The 21,080-nt window shown below is 38.7% G+C and overlaps 1 protein-coding gene across 9 annotated transcripts in view; it reads left to right on the top strand.

Moving 5' to 3' along the window:
- Positions 1 to 21,080, top strand: part of EYA1 (EYA transcriptional coactivator and phosphatase 1) — a 350,164-nt gene that overhangs the window by 266,099 nt on the left and 62,985 nt on the right. For 7 of the 9 annotated variants that reach the window (XM_031935953.1, XM_031935951.1, XM_023184055.3 and 4 more), the window contains 2 exons: positions 9,782 to 9,921; positions 11,895 to 11,978. In XM_031935953.1, coding sequence (XP_031791813.1) covers positions 9,782 to 9,921; positions 11,895 to 11,978 — 224 coding nt within the window. Of the gene's footprint in view, positions 1 to 9,754; positions 9,922 to 11,894; positions 11,979 to 21,080 lie in introns of all 9 variants that reach the window. The other 2 variants (XM_026455042.1, XM_026455041.1) reach the window with 1 other exon arrangement.

The following is a 21,080-nucleotide window of genomic DNA, read 5'->3' as shown; positions in this document are numbered from 1 at the left end:
AACTGGTGGGCCCCTTGTTCAAAAATAAAGGATTTCAAGACAGCACAGCAGACTACTGAACCAAGTGGCAGGCCCAACTGAACATAAAGCCCTGTGGGAGTGCACAGGCTGCACCTCCAGGAGACTGACCCTAGCCACAGGTACTTGTTAAATCTGACCAAACCCCAGTGATGCACGAATCACAGTCAGCAGGCCCATGGCAGTGGCCAGAGATAAAACTCCTTGCAGAGACAAACTTTGCTTGTTTTCCTCTTTCAGATGTTTGAGACTGAGTCTAAGCAGCAGTCACCATCTTCACAGATTAGCAGAGATGGAGGTTTAAGGATTCTTATAAGAAAATGAACAGAAAGATTCATCAGAGATATTCAGAAACTTTTAGGAGAAAAATGTTCACTAGCGATATCTCTTAAATGACGATACCACAAATCCCTCTGTAGGAAGAGAAAGGTGCACAATGGTGGGACAGAGGGAACCTCAGCAGTGTTGGAGGTTGCAGCCCATTGTGAGTATGAGGTGGCATTAATATCCATCCAAGAAAAAAAAATTATCAGAAAAAACAAAATAACATAAGAAAACCTCCCCATTCATTACCAAAACTGCAACAGTAAAGAGTAGTATGGGTAGATTAGATCCAATGCAAAGGGAGGATGACCTGTTTTGTAGCTGCTTTAAATTGAGTCGTTTCAAAGATTGTTTTTGAAAACCTACGATATAGAGACCTTTTTAATGGAGTTTTTCACTGGGCATGGTGGCTCATGCCTATAATCTCGCACTTTTGGTAGCCCAAGCAGGCAGATCGCTTGATCCCAGGTGTTCAAGACCAGCCTGACAACGTGGCGGAACCTCATCTCTATAAAAATTACAAAAAATTAAAAAATTAGCTGGGCATGGTGGTGCTCACTTGTAGACTCAGCTACATGGGAGGCTAAGGTGGGAGGATCACCTAAGCCCAGGAGGTCGAGGCTGCAGTGAACTGTGATTATGCCACAGTATTGCAGCCTAGGTGACAGAGTGAGACCTTGTCTCCAAAAAAAAACAAAAAAAAAAAAAAAAAGGAAAACAAAAAGTTTCCCAACACTGTTCTCCTTTTATCAGAAAAAAAGCAAGTTAGCTGAATGAATGTGTACACATGTATACATTCCGTGTTGTGAGCATTTGGTTTCAATGGCATTGTATTCAGTCATGTGAGAATTCAAACGTGAAGTTTAGGCCACCACTGCAATTGCTTTAGACATTTTAAGAATAAAAGGAATTTTGGTTTTCACTCTGAGGATATCTGACTGTAGAGGCCGAACATTGGCCAGCCCTTCCCTCTAACTGCCTTACAGGAGAGGAGAATGCATTTTATGCAATGTTGTCTAGAAGACTAGAGGTGGGTTTTTTAGAAACATCTGTCAGATTCAGCTATGGGAGGTCACTTTAAGTCAGATAAAATCCAAGTGTTCATTGTAAAGGCCTACGTATCCTTTTTTCATTCACCTTTTCACTTGAATTTCCTGATTTTCTTACATAACAAACAGCATGGCTTGACAGTGGTAGGGTCTTTGAGTTTTTCTTTTCTCAGAAACTCAGCTTAGCTCATTTTCTGGAGTCACTGGTATGCTTGCCTGCTCAAGTAAGTTGAGTTTGTGTCCCTTAGATTCAGCTAACTATAAAAAGTCTGGTAAACAAGTATGGTCAGGGACCCAGACCTGGGACAGCAGACTTAGTGCCTGCACCTGGCCTTTATGTTAGAGATGAAATCAAAAAATCACTCACAAGATGTGTATTTCTGGTGTCTGTATCAGCCCAAGCAGAATTCATAGCCTGTCGTGAATTTCTGTATGCTGCTATGAAGGCAGAGTGGAATGGTTGCAACAGAGACCGTGTAGCCCAGAAAGCCTAAAATATTTACTGTATGACTCTTGACAGGAAAAATTTACTGAGCCTTGCTCTAGAGTATAGGAACTCTCCTCCCCAGCCCCCCTACACACAAAGGAGAATTAAATGTTTATAGCAATGGCAGATTAGTCCTCATGCCCCATCCATCATACACCTGTGACCTGTACCCACACCATCCCATGGGTTAGTTTCACTGCCTTTGACTTTCACAGTACAGCTGGTTTAGAGAAGTTCTGGGTAATTTTGATTACATTTGTTTTTTACCTCGTCCATCCCTGGAGTAAGGGTCAATCCCACTCACTTGCTTTAAAGTAATTCAGTTCAGCTTCACCAGTGTTTTCCCCCATAGGAAAACTAATTTTAAAATCATAACCAAAAATATGCCCAATGGATGTATATGATTCTTTTGACCAATGTCATCAAATTTGATGCATCTGCTTCCCTATGGGGAATGCCAAGGAGGAACCATAATATCCTTTCCTTCTTAGAATTCAGCCTCTCTACAGTCTGTCTTCCTGATCTGGCCTTGGTATACCTCTGTTAAGATGACTTTTACATATACTTATGTTGGTTTTGCGAGTCTCAAAGTTCAGGGGTGCCTTAGTGTCAGCTGTTTTCTGACATCTACTTCATGCTCACGTGTACAGTGTGCTTTAAGGCTTCAGTCTTGAACATGATGGTAAATGCATTTAGGGAAGTGATATGCTCTGTTCTTTTTATGTGAGTCTCCCATAAGGGCAAATAGAATATGATTATTGATTAACCTGTCTCATGTTCACTAAATTCAGATCATCTTTCTAAGGATTTCATGAAAAGCTCTGCACTTTATGTCGTAAGCTATATTGTCTTAGCAGACAGATTCAGGGTCTTGCCAGAGATCGTAGCTGCCCTGGCCTCAGTCCAATGTCATTGTACATGTGGTGAGAGCTTCCTCTCGGCTAGGAGTTCAATTACTTACTTCTGTTTAGGGAGAGTAGTCTTTCACCTCACTTAGACTTCGATATGAGTGAGGAGGGCCTCCACCCTCCCAAAGCACAGAGAAGGGAGCCTGCAGGAATTGTGTATTCTACTTCCCTCACAACCACTACTGGCATATGTAGTCCCAGGGGTGTAAAGCTAGATCAGAAATCCCCTACTACCCTTAGAATAAATGTGAACACTTATCCCTAAATCTTCAAGGAGCCAACCAGGCCTTCATGTCGTGCAGCAAGACTCCATAAAAATAAAATACTTCTGTGAAGCAAAGTATAATTTAAGGAAATACCAGGCTGGGAAAAGTATCAGCAGATATGAAAAAAGGGTTAAAACTATTTTGTATAAATCAATAAAGGAATATTTAAAAATTGGCAAAGGATTTGGACTGTTCACAGAGGGAATATAATTTTTAAGCAAATATATACAAGCATCTTTAATATATGCAAATTAAAAATTATGTACTGTTATTCTGTGTATGATAAATAGCAATGACTTTAAAATGATGACAGCCAATGTGTATATGGTTATGGTTAGACAGACACAATTTAAATTGATACAATCCTTTGAAAGCTATTTGGCAATATGTATAAGAAAACAGCATGTTAAGGGAGGCATGAGAAATAAAACCACATAAGGAATTTGGGCTAGATATACTAGGCAACAAACACTGATGGGTTTTGAGGGTTGGAGTTTGCCTAAGGTCTTTTATATAGATTAATATGAAGGTAACTAATCTACTTAAGAGAGAGAGAGACAAAGAACTAATCATTATGAGGCTTTGGTAAGTGTTGTACATCCACAGGTAATAGAATTTTAAAGCTAAGTAATCTAGGCAGTCATCGATTTGATAAACAAAGAGAGTGGGAACCGAGAAAAAATGGAAGTAACTTCCCCAAGGCTCAAGGAGGATGTTACTAGCTCAGGGGAACTAAATGGATTCTTTTGAGTTCCAGTTCTTTGTTTTTCTTTTTAATATTGAAGAATTTATGGGAATCTGTAGTATTTACAAATGTAAAATTTTAATTATCTTATGTGGATTTTAATATTTTATGACTTAATATTTAAACATTAACTTTTAAATGAGCTTTTAATTATAGCTATTTCTCATTTGTAAATATTTTTGCTGTCTTTTAGAAATAGATTACCTTTATAGCTTTAATAGAGTAAATGCTAGACTGAAGAAACATTCTTCCCATCGCCAATTTCTTAATGTTTGTCTTGCACTCTAGGCACTTACTGTGTTCTCAGTATGCAAACATGAATACCACTGTGTTCTGTTTTCCCAGAGTAGGAGTGATGGACATTTGCTCAAAATAATTCCATCAAATTATTTATCCACCACAAATGTAAATAATTGCAAAAATTTTATAATCCTATAATAGAGATAAGAGTACATAATTACAAAGAAGGTACCAGAAGTTAGAGAATTCACAAGGATTGTTGAGTTTGATCTTCAGAGGCTAATAGGAATTTCTCAGACAGGGAACAGGGTAAGGAGTTGAGAAAAGGAGACAAGGGCCAGGTGCATTGGCTCATGCCTGTAAAAGTGCTTTGGGGGGCTGAGGCAGGAGGACTGCTTGAGGCCAGGAGTTCAAGACCAGTCTGGGCAACATAGCAGGACCCCCATCTCTACAAAAGATTTTTTTAAAAAATTAACCTGGTGTCATGGCATGTGCCTGTAGTCCTAGTTCCTTGAAAGATATATATTTCAGGTCCCTTGAACCAAGGAGTTCAAGGCTGCAGTGAGCTATGGTTGTACCACTACACTTCATCCTCAGTGACAAAGCAAAGTCTTGTCTCTAAAAACTAAAAAGAAGCATGTGAGAAGGCATGAAATAGCATGGCACTTTCAGAGAAATGAGAGAACTAAGTTTGTCTATCTGAAGTGGACTACGAAGAGACAGTAGAGATAAGGTTGTTGAAGGAGGCTTTTTTCAGGTAGCTAACATCGTAGAATGCTAGCGACATGTGCAGCTGCAAGTACCTTTACATGTATATTAGTTTTACCCCATTTATTCCCATGTTACAAATGAAAAAACTGAGTCATGTAAAGGCTAAGTAACGAGCAAGCAATACTACTAGTAAGTAGTACAGTCAAGATTCAGAATGTGGCAGTTGAGGGCATAGCTCAGTGCCCTAAAATCTAGACTGTCTTTCCTGTTCCACACTATAAGGCTGGAGGAGAAGAGTCTTACCACTCTCTGTGATGGCAGTGCAGAAAATAGGTGGAAGACAGAGCATATCAATCCTGGAAATAGCCTGTTGCAAGAATTAAGGCAAGAGACAGTGAGAGCCTGAACTTATAGCAAAAGTATTTAGGGCTAAAAACCACAGAACTGAGTCTTAATTTGATGGAGACACTAAGGAGTTTCAGGATTGGAAAAGTGGATAGTTACTGGTACCATTAATTCAGCTTGTTAATAGGGAGGATTCCTTTTGGTACAAGTTTCCTTATGGTATCCATGGAATACTTGGGTAGAGAGGTCTAGAAATAGTGGGATACTCAGGTCAGGAGATCAAAAGGTAAAGCTTTAGAATTTATCAGCTTGGAGGGCGTCATTAAATTCCTCCTACAGATATTACCAAGCACTAAGAGCCTACAGTGAGATAAGAGGGCCATGGAAGAAACTCCAGTGCACTGCTGCTCAAAAGATAGTCCATCAGCTGGCTGCCTGTACACCAACTGTTTATTATTAGTGCAGGAAAACAAACGATTTGCTTCAGAATGTAATCGACCATGTTACTAAGTAATCAACCATGTTACATACTGTTTTCTTCAGCTGACTATATTTTTAATATTAGCAAGACTTTTAGATGAAGGAAACATTGTGTTGATTAATATCCTGATGCAAAATCTGTATCTTGTCCCAGATGAGCACTTCCAATAACAGGATGTAGAGAACACCAATAGTCACACTTTGGTCAGAGCACAAGCCCTCCACAGAGACTGATGAGGGATAGTGTAAAGCAGGAGAAAGGGAAGTCAAGACATTCTGATGTGGACATGATTTAAAGGAGCAAGTGGTCAGCGCAGCTGCAGAGGAGTCAAATAAGATTGAACACTAAAAAAATAATTATTGGATTTGGCCATTAGAGGGTCATCAGTAACAGTTTGGGGTTTTACCCCCTGTTCTTTCACTCTTCTGCCTTCTTGAATCTGTATTATTGCCATGTAGACCAAATGCCTCTTGACTCTAAATCTAAAGTAGTCAGATTCAGTCTTTATTTAACCTGTTTCTTGGGTGATCTGAAGTTATTGATCACTCTCTCCTTCCTGACATATTTTTTCATCTGCCATACATTGACTTTGGTTTTCCTCTTCAAACCTCACCCGTCTTTCTCTGCCCATCCCTTGTACACACACTGCATTTCTTTAACAACACTCATTTCCTTAATTATATATGGTGTCAGTTTCCAATCCTAAACCCAGCCCATATTTCTTTCTGGAGCTTCAGAGCAGTCTAGCAGCCTACTGGGCATCTCTACTTGGATGCCCACAGCCCATCCAAATTCAATATGTTCAAAGCTGGACTGAATCCTCACCTGTATTCTTCCTTGTAATGCCTTCTTCTTCCTAAGTCCCGAACCTTGTATTACAGTCTTCACCCAGTTGTGAAACCACTGACATGGGCGTGATGTTTTACTACATCTTTCTTCCTTATCCACTTAGTTATTGATTTTACCTCCTAATGACACTTCAGATCTCCTTATGCCCAGCACCTACATCACCATCCCTCACCTGGATCACTGAATTATCCTCCTGGCTGGTCTCCCGTTCTCAGTCTCCTCTCCAGCACCCTGCTACGTGGAGTGGGAGCCCCCACTCTCTTGTTGAATTCTTTACCTGCCACTCCAGCCTCATCTCTGTGTTCTTCTTCTGTAGACTCAGGTCAGATTGAATTTTTATTTTCATTTCTTAAACATGATATGCACTCTCACACGCGCTTGCTCTTGTTCACTCACTTGCTCTCATGCTCTCGCTTTCTCTCTCTCCCGCTTTACCTTCACACATACTTACGCTGCGTCTGACACAGTCATATTCCCTCTTCACTGCTGCATTTGTCCTCTGTCTTCAGGAAGCTTCTGTAAGCCTGCAAATCTGAGTTATGTGGACTTCCTCTGTGTTCTCCTAGCATTCTGCCTTTCCTGTATTGTGACCTTTTCCACATTACTTTGCAATTTCTCAGTTTTGTCCACAAGTCAATGCCTTCCTCTGAATTTTAAGCTCCAAGAAGGCAGGAACCATTTCTGTTTGCTACATCATATTTCATGCTCCTGGTACAGAGCCTGCATGGTGTGAACGTGACATCCACTCCACGTTTGTTAAAATTAGTGAATGCCCTCCAAAGTATTTTCACATCCAGTATCTCAGTGGGGGTAAACTTGAACAATTTGGAGAGGATTTTAGCGAAACATGAGCTGTCGGTGGATTAGAAGATTAAATTATTTGAGTATTTGAGTTGTTTTGCACTAGGAGAAGGAAGGAGAAGTTAGAGTCTGGAAAGCTGGTTAAAATAGTAGAAGCATTTAATTCCACCTCATAGAAAAGGAAGGGATTTTGAAAAATAGCTTGCGTCACTTTTATCTTCATCTTCCTTCTATGAGTGGAGGCCTGCAAGGTAGGAGTGTGGGTGTATTTTAATATTTAAAGGTGTCAGGTTGTCTATCTTTTAGGATTTTTTTCCCTTCACCTGGAAAACTTTTAGATAACATGATTTAAAACTTTCGCTTTATACTTTGCGGAATGAATTTATTTTCTTTTGGAAGAGGCTTACAAAAGTAACTCATTTCATTATAGCTAGTCTGTGTCCAAAAAAAAGTAATAATAATAAAGATGAAATATATTTTAAAAGACTGAGTTTTTAAAGCAGGGATAGAGTAAACATTAAGGAACGAGCCATCAAGAGGAGGAAATCTAGGCTAACAAAATCTAGGAAAGATAAACGACTTTTAGGACAAAATTATACTCTCGGTAAGTCAAGGAAAAAGGTGTAACATGCTAACTTACGTTGCTCGATGTCTTTTAGCTTCTCTTCAAATATGAACTTCCAAAAACCAGAGAGCTTCCAATTCAAGAGAGATTTTGTAGTAAAGTACTTGAAGTGCAGGTTGAATTAGATAGTGACTGTACTGGTTGTAAAATGAACGCTTTTTATCGAAATACATTGAAGAGATTGATGTGTGTTTTGTCTCAGATGGTGAATATCTGGTTCTGCATGAGGATGTACATTGCAGAATATTTTTTAAAAAGGAAGGCCAAGGCTTTTTCCTCAAAGAACAGCTTTGAATCCACTTGACTGCTTAAAATTCTACTCATTTGGAGCTGCTGATTCTCTTTAAAGCATGGAAGAGAGAGGCTCAGTTTGGAACATCTGCCTCTGTTATAAAAGACTATTAATATAGATTTAGAGAATGATAGCAGACTAGCCGGCATTATATTGTAATGGTTCTGTGAGATGAGTCAGCTTAAAAATGCATCCCAAATAATAAACTAACCCATGGGGTGGAGTCGATTTGGACTTTCTGACTGTAATTAATAAGCTTATAGGTCATCATGGTGGTTTCTGGGTGTGAGAATCACATGACTAGTTTAGATGAGGAAGTTTACCATCTTGTTTGTTACAGAAGAAGACTTGCATGTTTTCTATAAGTAATAGGAATCTATTTAGGTTTTAAGATTAAATAGGAGGTATAGAGCTGTCTCCTGTGATTTACAAACAGAAGTTTATTCTGTCAAAGCCTTTTCCTATCTACATTGACTCAAGGTTTTGGAGAAGCACTTAAGCGTGGAGGTAATCCTGAGACCATGCAGTTTGACACGTGGATGGCCTTCTTGGTAGAATTGAGGCCAATAGTGTGTTAATAAAGGCTACCAGGCCTTCAGTTGTTCTCAGTGGTTTTCTGTTTGGTGAAATAGACCAACCTCAACAACATCATAGTGAGAATAATCATTCCTCATCTTAGATGGAAAGATTCCAAATCAAATCTGGTACAGAAATCTGGAAAAGAGTTTGTGGGGTGAGCCAGCTTTTTGGACATCTGGAATTTGGGAAAAGAGGAGATATTCTGATGTATGTTTGGATAGACTAAAAAGTACTAAATTGGTTCGAGTAAATGGCTTTTTGTTCAGTCTGAACACAGGATAAGCATCTTCCCTAGCTCCACATCCACTGCCAGACTCCTCCTTTGAGCCTTTTGGGGGTTGTTCTTTATTTTGTGGTTTCTCTGTAATTATTTCAATGGCTTCTCAGAGTTACCCAGATGAGTACTTTTAATATGCTGCCTGGTTTTGGATGTTTGGTTCAAAGAGACTAGGACCGAGGACGAGTCGGTGATGGACAGTGTGTGGAGTATGGGTATTGTCCATGTATCTGCCCTCCTTTTATCTTGTCATCCGCTGGTTCTCACATAAAATGAGGGAGAAAATGGAGAATGTAAAATTTTCAAAGAAAAATCTACCTGATGACTCAGTTTTCCCTGCCCCAGAGCTGGTTTTTCTTTTCACCTCTTTGCATGCACCAGAAGCCTTTTTGTAGCTGAGAGAGCCGCAGCTGAGGCAAATGTGTGAGCCTCTCGGTATGGCCAGGTGCTGTGATTGGAATGAATGAGAGAAGCGGGGGAAAGGCGTGGGGAGCATTCTCTAATCACAGAGAACCACATGGAAGATGCAGGCAACCTTGTACAACCTGTTGCCTCTCGCCTTCAATTAAATTTTAATTGCTCCTGATCACACTTTCTTTCAAAACAAATCTTGTAATCAGATATCTTATAAATTATTTACCAGTGCAAGTAAAAGACGATGTAGGATTTCAGCAGAATGAAATGTGCTTTACTATTGAAACTCCCCTTATGAATTTAAACAAGATTAATCTTGGCACCATGGTGATAGAAATAAAAGATGAAAGTCCTTCCTATATTCCTACAGAGTACAACACAATCCACAGCCCTTCAACACCCATTAAAGATTCAGATTCTGATCGATTGCGTCGAGGTTCAGATGGGAAATCACGTGGACGGGGCCGAAGAAACAATAATCCTTCACCTCCCCCAGATTCTGATCTTGAGGTATGTCATTGCCAACACCCAAGTAAATAGCAAGGTGTCTTAATAGCTAACTGGTAGTTTTACATACCTGCTATGTAAACAGCAGTGGCTAAGGTATCAGATGCTTTTATTACTGCTTTCTTTTTTATGTTAACAATAGATAAAGTAGTATTTTCTCTCTTCTTTATTAACTATAGGTTAAGCAATAATTTGTTTTTTCTTCCCTATGAACTCTATGGCAAAGCATCTGTTTATTTCTCTCTACAGAAATATAGTAAATTATGCAATTCTACTTGAACAAAATTCTGTTATGCTGCTCTGTCTCATTGCCTTTTTAATTAAGTGTCATACTAAAAATACTTAGTAAAATCCACTTGTTAAAAGGCACAAAAAAATAGAATGGATAAGACCTACTATTTGATAGCACAACAGGGTGACTATAGTCAATAATAACTTAATTGTACATTTTCAAATAACTAAAAAAGTGTACCTGGATTGTTTTTAACACAAAGAACAAATGCTTGAGGGGATAGAGACCCCATTCTCTGTGATGTGCTTATTTCGCATTGCATGCCTGTGTCAAAACATCTCATGTACCCCGTAATTATAGGTACCTACTAAGTATCCACAAAAATTAAAAATACAAACAATAAAATAAAATAAAATCTACTTTTTTTTTTTTTTTTTTTGAGACGGAGTCTTGCTTTGTCACCCAGGCTGGAGTGCAGCTGCATGATCTCGGCTTACTGCAACCTCTGCCTCCCAGTTCAAGCTATTCTCCTGCCCCAGCCTCCCAAGTAGCTGGTACTACAGGCACGTGCCACCAAGCCTAGCTAATTTTTGTAGTTTTAGTAGACACGGGGTTTCGTCATGTTGGCCAGGATGGTCTCGATCTCCTGACCTCGTGGTCCACCTGCCTCGGCCTCCCAAAGTGCTGGGATTACAGGCACGAGCCACCACACTCAGCCATAAAATCCACTTTGAAATGAAAGACACACTTGTATATATTGAGAAAGGAAAACCTGGAATGTTCTAAACTGAAACAGTAGTCATCTAATGAGACATATTTTGGTGGAGTTTAAAAGCAGGAGGGATTAAGTAAGAACTTAAAGGGTGGTAGATTTCATAGCCTTCAATCCACTGCAACTAAGTTTCTGCTTTTTGCCAGAGTGAAATCTGACGGTTGGAAAACATGATTATTTTGGCTAAAAAAAAATGAAAATTTTCCAGCAGAATCTATGTATATGAATATGTACTGTTGTGAGTGGGAATGGGAAGAAGTAAAACAGGCTTGGGAGGCTTTTTGTGCTACCCCAAAGACCTTTTGGAAATGAATTCCTTCAGATCCCATTTAAAATACTTGAAGAGTATGTCTAAGAGCATGAGTAATGTGTCTGCTTACGTTGTTAAATACCTAAACCCCGAAGACTTAAAAAACCTGGCAAGAACAATGTATATCCCATCCCTTTGATAACAGCTCAATAGGTAACATAAGGTGAATCGATTATGTAAGGTTTTAGTCTTTGTGTGCCATTTTAAAACTTGGCTTGCTAAGAGTAAAACATAAGGTTCGTTATTTTAGTACTTCTCAAAGAACAGAGATCAGAGGTAACGAAAAGATAAATGATATTTGATCAGTTGCTCATCTCTATCTCAAGTTATAAACAGACTAGTTGTAACTCATTTTTTTTTTCGTTTATTCAGAGCTGAGACTGAAATTCTATTACAGAATTAGAAAGGACATAGCTTATTATCTCTTTCCTATATTTATATTGACATTATAAATGTAATTATCCTCTTGTACCTCATCCTAAGTTATATCTGGAGAAAAGTTAAGAGATACTCTTTGAAACAGTTGTGTTTTTTTTAGAAATAATAAATTCAAATTCTTCATTCATCTTCCATTTCAAGATGACTTTTTCATGTTGCAGTTAACTGAATAACAGCTTTCTCAGCCAAGGCAAAGACACATTGATTTGGTTCTTCCTTTGTAGAGAGTGTTCATCTGGGACTTGGATGAGACAATCATTGTTTTCCACTCCTTGCTTACTGGGTCCTACGCCAACAGATATGGGAGGGTGAGTACCAAGAGGCATCAGTTTTTAATTTCTTTGGAGTAAATATACCTCTAATTTGTTTATTGTCCAAATGAATGTAATTTAACTTGAAGTAACAAATTTAAAATATAAATGGAAAATAACTATATAGTCAAATATATATGTAAGGTAAAAAATATGTAAATGAGCCAAAGAAGAGATTATTTTTAGGTCTTTGGCAATAAGATACACTTATACAATTAAAGTCATGCTTCTTCAGACCCCAGTGAATAAAAGTGATTAAATATTATCCTAGGATGAAACATTAAAATACATAAGTGATGTAGAAAGATGTTTTCTGTTCTCTTTTTTACTTTTCCTGTCTTTTTATTCCCTAACATTTAGTGGAGCAAATATTTCACTTTCTGTTGTCCTCAGTGATTAGCAGCTTTGGTATTTTATCTTCAAAGCAACTGCTACAAATGTCTCTATACGTCCTTTGCTACTTGGGTTAAATTTATTTGAATGGTATGTAAGATTGATTCTCTGAAAGGCAGTAGGACCAATATGCCCATGTTAGAGTTGTACAGTACTTATATTGGTGTTATAGATAAAGAATAATATTATAGACCACTTTCTGTGAGTAGAACTTTGGTTTCTATGTTGTACATTTGGGTATCCCAAAAGTTTGAAATTTCTTTTCTGACATGTTGATGATTTCATGAGTTTTTCCCAGGCAAAAATGTTATTTAAAGTAGCTATAGGTAATTTCTCAAGTTATTCTGCTAATATTTCATTTTTCTTGTTTTAATCATTAAAGAAATAATAAGTGTTAGTTTTTTTAAGTTATTTGGAGCATTAGAGACTGAATTCTTATTATGACTCAGTGACTCTAGCAGTTTATCACAATTAAATGTTAGAATTAATACCATTAAAATGCACATACTGTTATTACAAATTTGACCACGTAGTTGTTCTTTCAACAAATACTTATTTTAACAAATAGACACTGAGTATCTGCTATGGATATACAGTCTGGGGAATTTAGCTTCACAGCCTAGGTTTCCTTTTCATCATCTTAAAGGTACACCTAATCAAAAATAGGCTCGAGCAATAATATCCCACCATTTTACTTTCTGTTCCAAGATAAGATATCGGTAAAACACAATATGTCCCATCTTATTGTTTGGCAAATTCTCTATGAGAAGACAACAAAAATGCAGATTATAAAATATAAGGCTATAGAATCAATCAGCCAAATTGTCTCTACTGCGTGATTAGCACATAGTAGGAATTCAAGAAACATTAGCTCTGCTTTTTCTTGTATTATTTTTTCTGTCAATACTATCACTGTTCTTATTTCTAGAAAAACTACTTAAAAACTAAAGATTAATATCTGAAATATCAACATGTAGTTAGTGGGCAGAACCTTGAAGATCTCCTTAACTGAGCCATTATAAAACCCCTACAGCTGTCTGCTAAGGAGAACACTGGTGCGTGTAACTCACACAAGAGTGTTGAAAAGAGTAGGCACTTAGAAAACGAACATTTGAAAACCACCCAGAAACTCTCAAATCTTTAAAAGTTCTCACTAAGGACCAAATTGATACAAAAGAGAGTTATCTAAGAGTGTTCTATTAGCCAATGAAAGAGGCCAGCTTAGAGTTAAGGAGTTAGGCATCCCATGACCTACTGACCTCTCAGTCTTTGGCCATAAATTATTGGCTTGCACATGGAATTTACACTTAATCTAGAAATACCTGGCTTCATGCAATTTCTCATTCATGTCTAGACCAAACACTCTCTAAATAATGTATTACAAATACCATGAGTTTGATTTTTTAATGTGTCATGGAACTTTGAGGTATCATCATATAGTAGTTAATTTGTTTGTTTGTTTAGCTTAGTTTTCCCATTCTAGGTCATGTGATAAAAAGGTTTATCTCATATAATTTCCAAAAGCCAAATTTATATATTCTCTGAAGTACAGACTATTTGAGTTTCTTAAATATAAGCTTGTTCTTCATTGATAAGTTTATGGGGCTGAGGAAGAACTTCAGAAAGCTAGGTTTCTGAGGAAGGTCTTCCTGCGTGTGACTTTGGGTCTGAATTCTGAATGGCCTGAAGTTACTGTGCGGTCATCAGGAGAAAGGGTATTCTAAGCAGAAGAAACAGGAAGTGCAGAGGCAAGAAAGGCTTTGCTGTTTGATGGACAGAGGCCGGTGGGACCACGCTTACTGGTGGAGATGGCAGTCAATAAGATGTGGTCAGGAATAAAGGCAGGTTCCAAAGGGCCTCCCAGCCACACATGGTCAACAGGGCTAATGCTGTGGGAAGTCATCAGGGGACCACAACGGAGGATATGAGAGGATCTGATTTACATTTTTAGATTGCTTTAGCTAGGTGTTAAGAATTAATGGTAGGAGAAGAAAAATGGGAGTCCAGATAGGAGGTGATAGCAGTGATCTGATGCACCAGCAGTAGAGAGGGAAAGAATTTATTGGACTCTGGATTACATTACAGGTAGACAACTGGATTTAAAAATGATTTGGATTGATTGGAGTGGTGGGTAGTAAACAAGACAGAGAAGTGAAAGACGATTCCCGTATTTTTGTCCTGGGCAACTGACAAAATAGTCATATATTTGTTGAAATAGTATATTTGTTGAAATAGTAAAGAATTCAATTTGGAGGGAAAAGGGAAAGTTCAGTGTTGGACAGGATGTTTGAGATGCTTATTATAGAGAACTGCTTGGACCAGGCAAGGAAACCACTGGAAGGTGAGCCCAGGGCACTTGGGGGACTAGTCAGTACAGGAAATGGCAGATTCACAGTCAATATTGCATAGATTAGGGTTAGAGGCTCCCAGGAGTCTCTTAGCTTGATTTCTTCCTAAACATTTTTTGAGCACCTTCCATGTATTGAACACTTGTGGTCAGCCTGTTGTCTCATTGCCTGCAGGTGTCTTTTCCTGGCTGGGTGACTTTTGAAGATGCATGGTTTAGGATGTTGAATTATAGCTGGAAGCATGCAAGGAAGTCTACTTAATGCTCTCCTCATTAGAAATCATTAGAGTTGAGAAGAATTGACTCTCAAATCTGATCATCAAGCTTTGTAAAAATGTGGTTCAACAAGGATTCTTCCAAACAGTAATAATAACCAAGTTGATCAGAATGTCTTGAATTCCTTTTGTTTCCCCCAGGGCACTGAGGAGAAAAGTCTTAAGGGAGTTCAGTGACAAGACTTCTTTTTAGGAGCACGGATTTGGTGGTGTTCCTGGGCATTGTCAAGGGGAGCATGTGGCTGAGCCTTACTCTACACGTATATAAAGAATGAATGCCTGACAATGTGATCGCTGTTCTGTTTCTTAGGGAACCAGATACTTGAGAAGTAGCTTAGTCACAGTAGCTTAGGCAACTCAATGAGTAAGCCATTCAGTAAGAGGACACAGGATCTGGTTGATACAATGCAAAATTAGGGCATGTTACAGCAATGTGTACAAAAAAAAAGTTTGAGAATGTCCCACCTTCCATGTAATCCTAGCTGTGGGAAGAAGGCATGTTGGGTGTTATAAGAAAGTCTTGTTTTATATCAAAGGTGATAGGGACAAAGAAAGGGTGCTGGATACAGTACAGCCATGGCTGAGGAAAACAAATAACATGTCAGGAAATTGAAGAGCCTGTGAATGCTATGTAAATTAGGATGTTTTAAATAGTATCTGTCCTAGCTGTTTTTGTTTAATGCATTTTTTAAAGTTGCTTTAAAACTAATAACAAATTCCAGAATTTCATTGAAGAAAACTAGTCGGGTTATTTTTCATTGAATGGTCTCCTTATAAGAAACAATGTAATTCAATTATTGTTATCAAAGTATATACCCAAAACTTATATTTCAAATCAAAATTGTGCTGATGTCTCAGGCGTGATCCCCCTCCTGTGGGAGGATTACCCAAGATATCTACACCCAATGGCTTGATTGTTTCAACACTATCGTTTTATTATTGTTTAACGCCTGTGTCTCATAGTGATTTGGGCTAGAATGGATCTTAGAAATATGGACGTTCACTTTTCATTTTCAACAAAAACCAAAACATGAACACTTAGATAGTGTAAAGCTTAACATGTTTAATCATAGGCTCTATTACGAACATTCTATATGCCCGGCATTCATTCAATTCAACATTAATGCTCCGAAGGTGCTGTTATCAAGCCTATTTTATAGATGAGAAAATTGAAACTTGGGAGAGGTTAGAGACCCAATGTAAAAATTATTCAGCAGCATGTCTAGCATAAAAAAAGTTAAATAAATACCAGTTATATTTGAATTTAGGTGAAACTGTACTGTCAAAAAAAAAAAAAAAAAACTTCCTGCCTAGTGGCCAGTGAGTAAAATGGTGGCAGTGTCCTCAAATTTATGAATTACAAGTATACACTATGCCTAACAGTGTGATAGAAAGAGGATCAGATTTGAATTCAAGTAGATCTAGACTCAAATCCGAGCTCTGACTTTTCACCTCTTTGACCTTAGGCAAATTATTGATTCTTACTGAGCCTCAATTTTTTTATCCATAAAGCCAGCTACTTGACTTATGGAATTGTTTTAAAAATTAAATTGTATCATGAATTTGGCCCGGCATGGTGGTTCATGTGTGTAATCCTAGCACTTTGGGAGGCTGAGGCGGGTAGATCACTTGAGCTCAGGAGTTCAAGACAAGCCTGGGCAACATGGCGAGAGTCTATCTCTACAAAAAAAAAATACAAAAATTAGCTGGGTGTGGTGGCGTGTGCCTGTAGTCCCAGCTACTTAGGAGGGCTGAGGTAGGAGGATCGCTTTAGCCTGGGAGGTCAAGGCTGCAGTGAACTGTGATTGCACTACCGCATTCCAGCCTGGGTGACAGAGTAAGATCCTGTCTCAAAAAAAAAAATTAAATTGCTCATAAATGTAAAAGTCCACGCACAGAGTTGTATTAATGGCAACAACTGATAGTTAGAAAAGCATGTGTCACCTAACAAACTTGTAGTTGTTCTCTTGAGTATTTGTTTTATAACTTACTAGGTTTCTAAGAGGATCTCACTTGTCATAGTGAGTTTAGATAAACAGCGTCCCTTGTGGGTGTGTTTCTGTGCTTATTCAGTACCTTGAGGAAAGAAAAACTGAAAGCAGTTTATATTGCCCACTTCATCAGAACAGTCCAGTTCGCCAGTAGAGATTGTTGTTCCTACTCTGCTTTAGCGGACAACACTGAACTCCAAGATCTTTTGGTAGAGGATATTCTTCCATGGTGGTTGATGCAGAAGCTAAACTCTTAGCATGGCACCAAAGCAGCCGGACACCAGTGTCCTCACTGAGTTGCCAAAGATCTGGTTACTTAACCAGGATAATCTCCCTTTTGGAACCTCCAGACCAAGGGTTGGCAAACATTTTTTGTAAAGCAACAGATAGTAAATATTTTAGGCTTCATGGGCCATATGCTTGCCGTAACTACACAGTTCTGCCTTAGTAGTGCAAAAGCAACCATAGACAGTGTCTAAATGAATAAATGTGGCTGCGTTCCAATGAAACTTGATTTAATGCTCCCAAATTTGAATTTTATATACTGTTCGTGTCTTATGAAATGTTTTTCTTTTGGTTTTAAAAACTCTAGACTGAGGATTGACAGGCAATACCCCATAGGTCAAATCTGGTTTATGGTCTGCTTCTGTCGGGCCTTTAAGAATATTGTTTAAGTTTTTAAAGTGTAATTAAAAACAATAAAAACACAAGGAAGAATGTGTGTCAGAGATGATATGGCCTGCAAAGCCGGAAATACTCCCTGTCCCTTTACAGAGAAAGGCTGTCTGCCCGCCTCTGCTCTATGTGATGCTCTGGGCTTTGCTTTTGCTCATTTTCCTCCTGCCTTCCAGGACAATTCAATGACAGCAACACTGTGAGTAGACTGTGAACTCAATGCAGGCAGTGCATATATGCACCTGGGGCCCCAAGGAAACACAGACCCTCACGTGAATTCATTAGGGTAGGTGAAATAGCTGTTACAGACAGGTCTAAAATATAATGGCACAAACACAATAGAAATCTGTCTCTTGTTTAAGAGTGGGGATATTCCAGGCTGCTTGGTTTGGGCATGGTTTGGTGGTACAAATAATAGCAGTGCCATTTTCATCATGCAGCTTTTGAAGCTTCTGGGATCATTAGCATTCATTCCCCGGTGGAGGGAGTGGGGGAAAGGCAGGGGCAGTGTGAATGGGAGGCTTTGTAAGCTAAGCTGAGACAGGCACACACCTCTGCCTATGCCGTTGACCTCAGTCACATGACCCAGTGCAGGGGAGGCTGGGAGATGCAGCTTTCTGTGTGCCCAGAAGGAAACAGAGAATGGGTTTTGGTGAGCAGGTAGAACTCACAGCCCAGTTCTCAACTATTTGACCAATGAGTGAAACCCGAAGCATGCTTTCAACCCACCTTGCAGCTCTAGCCACACTGACAGAGCCAAGCCCCAGGCTATGTGAGTGGTGGCTCTGGTGTGATGATGGCCAATCTAATCCCAAAGGACAGAGCCCTGATTTTATTTCCTTTCTTGTATATCAATGCCAAGTTAGATAAAAAGGATGAAATAATGTATGTGTCCATATATAAAACCTCTGGATGCTGTAGAGTGACATAGAATCTGAACTCTCAAAACAAACAGAAGCACATTTTTTCAAATGCCAGCTAAACAGGCATCTTCATCTCTCTTCTTTGGCCATATCTTGAAGGTTTCTCTTTTTTCCTTTAACAGCCAGCCCCTTCTTGCCTCGCTACCAGTAATATACAGCTGCAATGGACATTCTTGCTGTTTAATTGAACACAGCCTTATTGTTCTTGTTCATGAATATAAGAGGGAATGCAGTGAATGAACAGGAATCATCACAGCTCCTTAACCACTGCACTGGCCTGCCAACCTCCAACTTTGGACTTCCCTTGCTCTATGACCTGGGAAAAAGCACCGTATAAAATGGGAGCAATTACAGGGCGGTTAGGGGAACAACGTGAACCACCTAGAAAAAGGCTCATAAGTACTTCATGAACAAGAGCTATCATTTATTGCTTACTTTGGAGGTTTAGAGGAGGAAGCAGGAAATTGTGCAGACTTTGTTGTTCCAGGTAGCAAAGAGGGAGTGGGAAACAGAATTCCAAGTGGCAGAAATCATAAACAAAAAGGGTAAATAGTGATAAAGTATACTTAGGGGATTAGACTTGGAGAAGAAAGTACCAGAAAATGTGTTGAATTAGTAATAAAAAGACTGCACCTTTATTCAACTTTTGTGGTTGACACTGCTCTCTCACACTTATTATCCAATGAGCTCCTTCTTTTTGCCAATAAGAAAAGTGTAGCTCAGAAAAATTATTTGTCCAAAAGGTATGCACATCAACTGCCAACACCAGTCTTCTAATTGGTCCAGGCTTAGAGAGAACATTGAGTGACAGGGTTTCGTTCTGTGGGCGTGGGAATTCCATGAATTAGGGACATGGTGGAAGGATATGATGGCAATGGAGGGACATGCTGGAAGTGTGCATTTGGAAGACCAATTTAATAGCAAGGAAAATTATTGTACAGTCCTCTGGTATAAAATAATAAAGGCCCAAAAAGTGGCTGGAACACTCTGTAGAAAGGAGGGAGGTAGGAGAGTGGTTACAAATGAAATCCTGATAGGTCTTTCAACTGGATTTAGCTGTTTAGCCTTTCCCTTGGCACCACATGGGTCCCTTGGTGTTGAAGCCAATTTGGCCGGGTCCATCCTGACTTTATTCTTCTTCCTCCCTCTTTGTACCACTTCTTGGCAGTTGGTACATGTTTGCGATTCATTGGGTTTTTCTCTACAGTCAAAATTAATCTTTGGAATGGTGAAGTTCTTTCTCTTATTCTATACTTGAGTATCATTTTCATAGTGTTGAAAGGGAGTCTCTCAAGTAAGGAGAAAATTAACACAATCAAGTGTCATGTTTCTAATCAGTAAAATTGACCTGATTAGCCCCACCACAAGTTTGAGGGTTTTGGGTTTTTTTTTCCAGATCATTCAGGCAGTAGTTTAACCATGATTTATTTTTTATGTGTATACCATCTCTCTTGGTAATCCATATTATTTCTTAATTGGCAAGAGAATCACATCCAGCTCCCAAAATCTGATATTTCATATCTAAGCAGCCCGGTGATAGGGCCTTAAACCTTGAAAAATGTTAGTATTTTATTGATGATATTGTTCCCTTTAAACAGGAGAAAACACAATAATGGAACCTTTGGGTCTCATAAGTTGTATAGGTCATTTGGATAACACTTCTGGTTATGTGTTTATGTGTTGTTGTTTTTTTATTTTTTAAAAAAACAATGTTTCAGCATAGTTTTTCCTTTCAAGATAGGAAGCTCATTTGCAAAGCTTAACCTTAATCCTTTCCGGGTGAGCAGCCAGCATGGGGTCTTAAACCTAAACCACTCATGTATTCAGAGTGCCCATTCCTGTTTTTCAGCTTATTTTCCCCAAAAAACAAAAGATCTTGGGTGGGGAGAATTTTTAAATGACATTCAGGTCCTGTTTGTGGCTGTAATATTAGCATTCTAAGTAAGGAATTGTTTAAGGTGCCCTGAATGGGTATTTTTCGTTCATTTGATTTATACTGTCCAAAGAGTTGTCCTTGATTTGAGCATACTTAACAAGATTTTCACATGGACCAACAAATCTCATAAACCTGCTCACACTGTTAGCAACACACCTCACTGGGCCCCCACAACTCCCAGTAATTGCTTGCCAGGGAGGCTTAGCTGCCCATGTAGGATTAGTTCAGAGAGAGGTTAGGAACCTTATTTTCTTTTATTCCAGAAATTCAAAATGTAGGTAGCATATCCTGAGGAACTATGCTCTCTAAAATAGTTGCACTGTCTTCTGTGAGCTCCTAGCTCAAGATTAATTATTTAAATAGCACTTTTTAAAAAGATAATATATTCTTTGTGATTCAAAGTAGAATAGCAATTGCTAGGAGTTTGTGTGGAGTATGATCTCGTGGATATAAGTGAGTACATATTCAGAGAGGAGTGATACAAAAGACATACATCATGTATTTAATGTACTTATAAATTGAAAATAATAGACAATAATTAAAAGGCAAAATAATTCCC

Source organism: Piliocolobus tephrosceles, chromosome 7 (assembly GCF_002776525.5).
Source record: "Piliocolobus tephrosceles isolate RC106 chromosome 7, ASM277652v3, whole genome shotgun sequence".
Classification (NCBI taxonomy): Eukaryota; Metazoa; Chordata; class Mammalia; order Primates; family Cercopithecidae; genus Piliocolobus; species Piliocolobus tephrosceles.
This window is presented reverse-complemented; position numbering and strand designations above follow the sequence as displayed.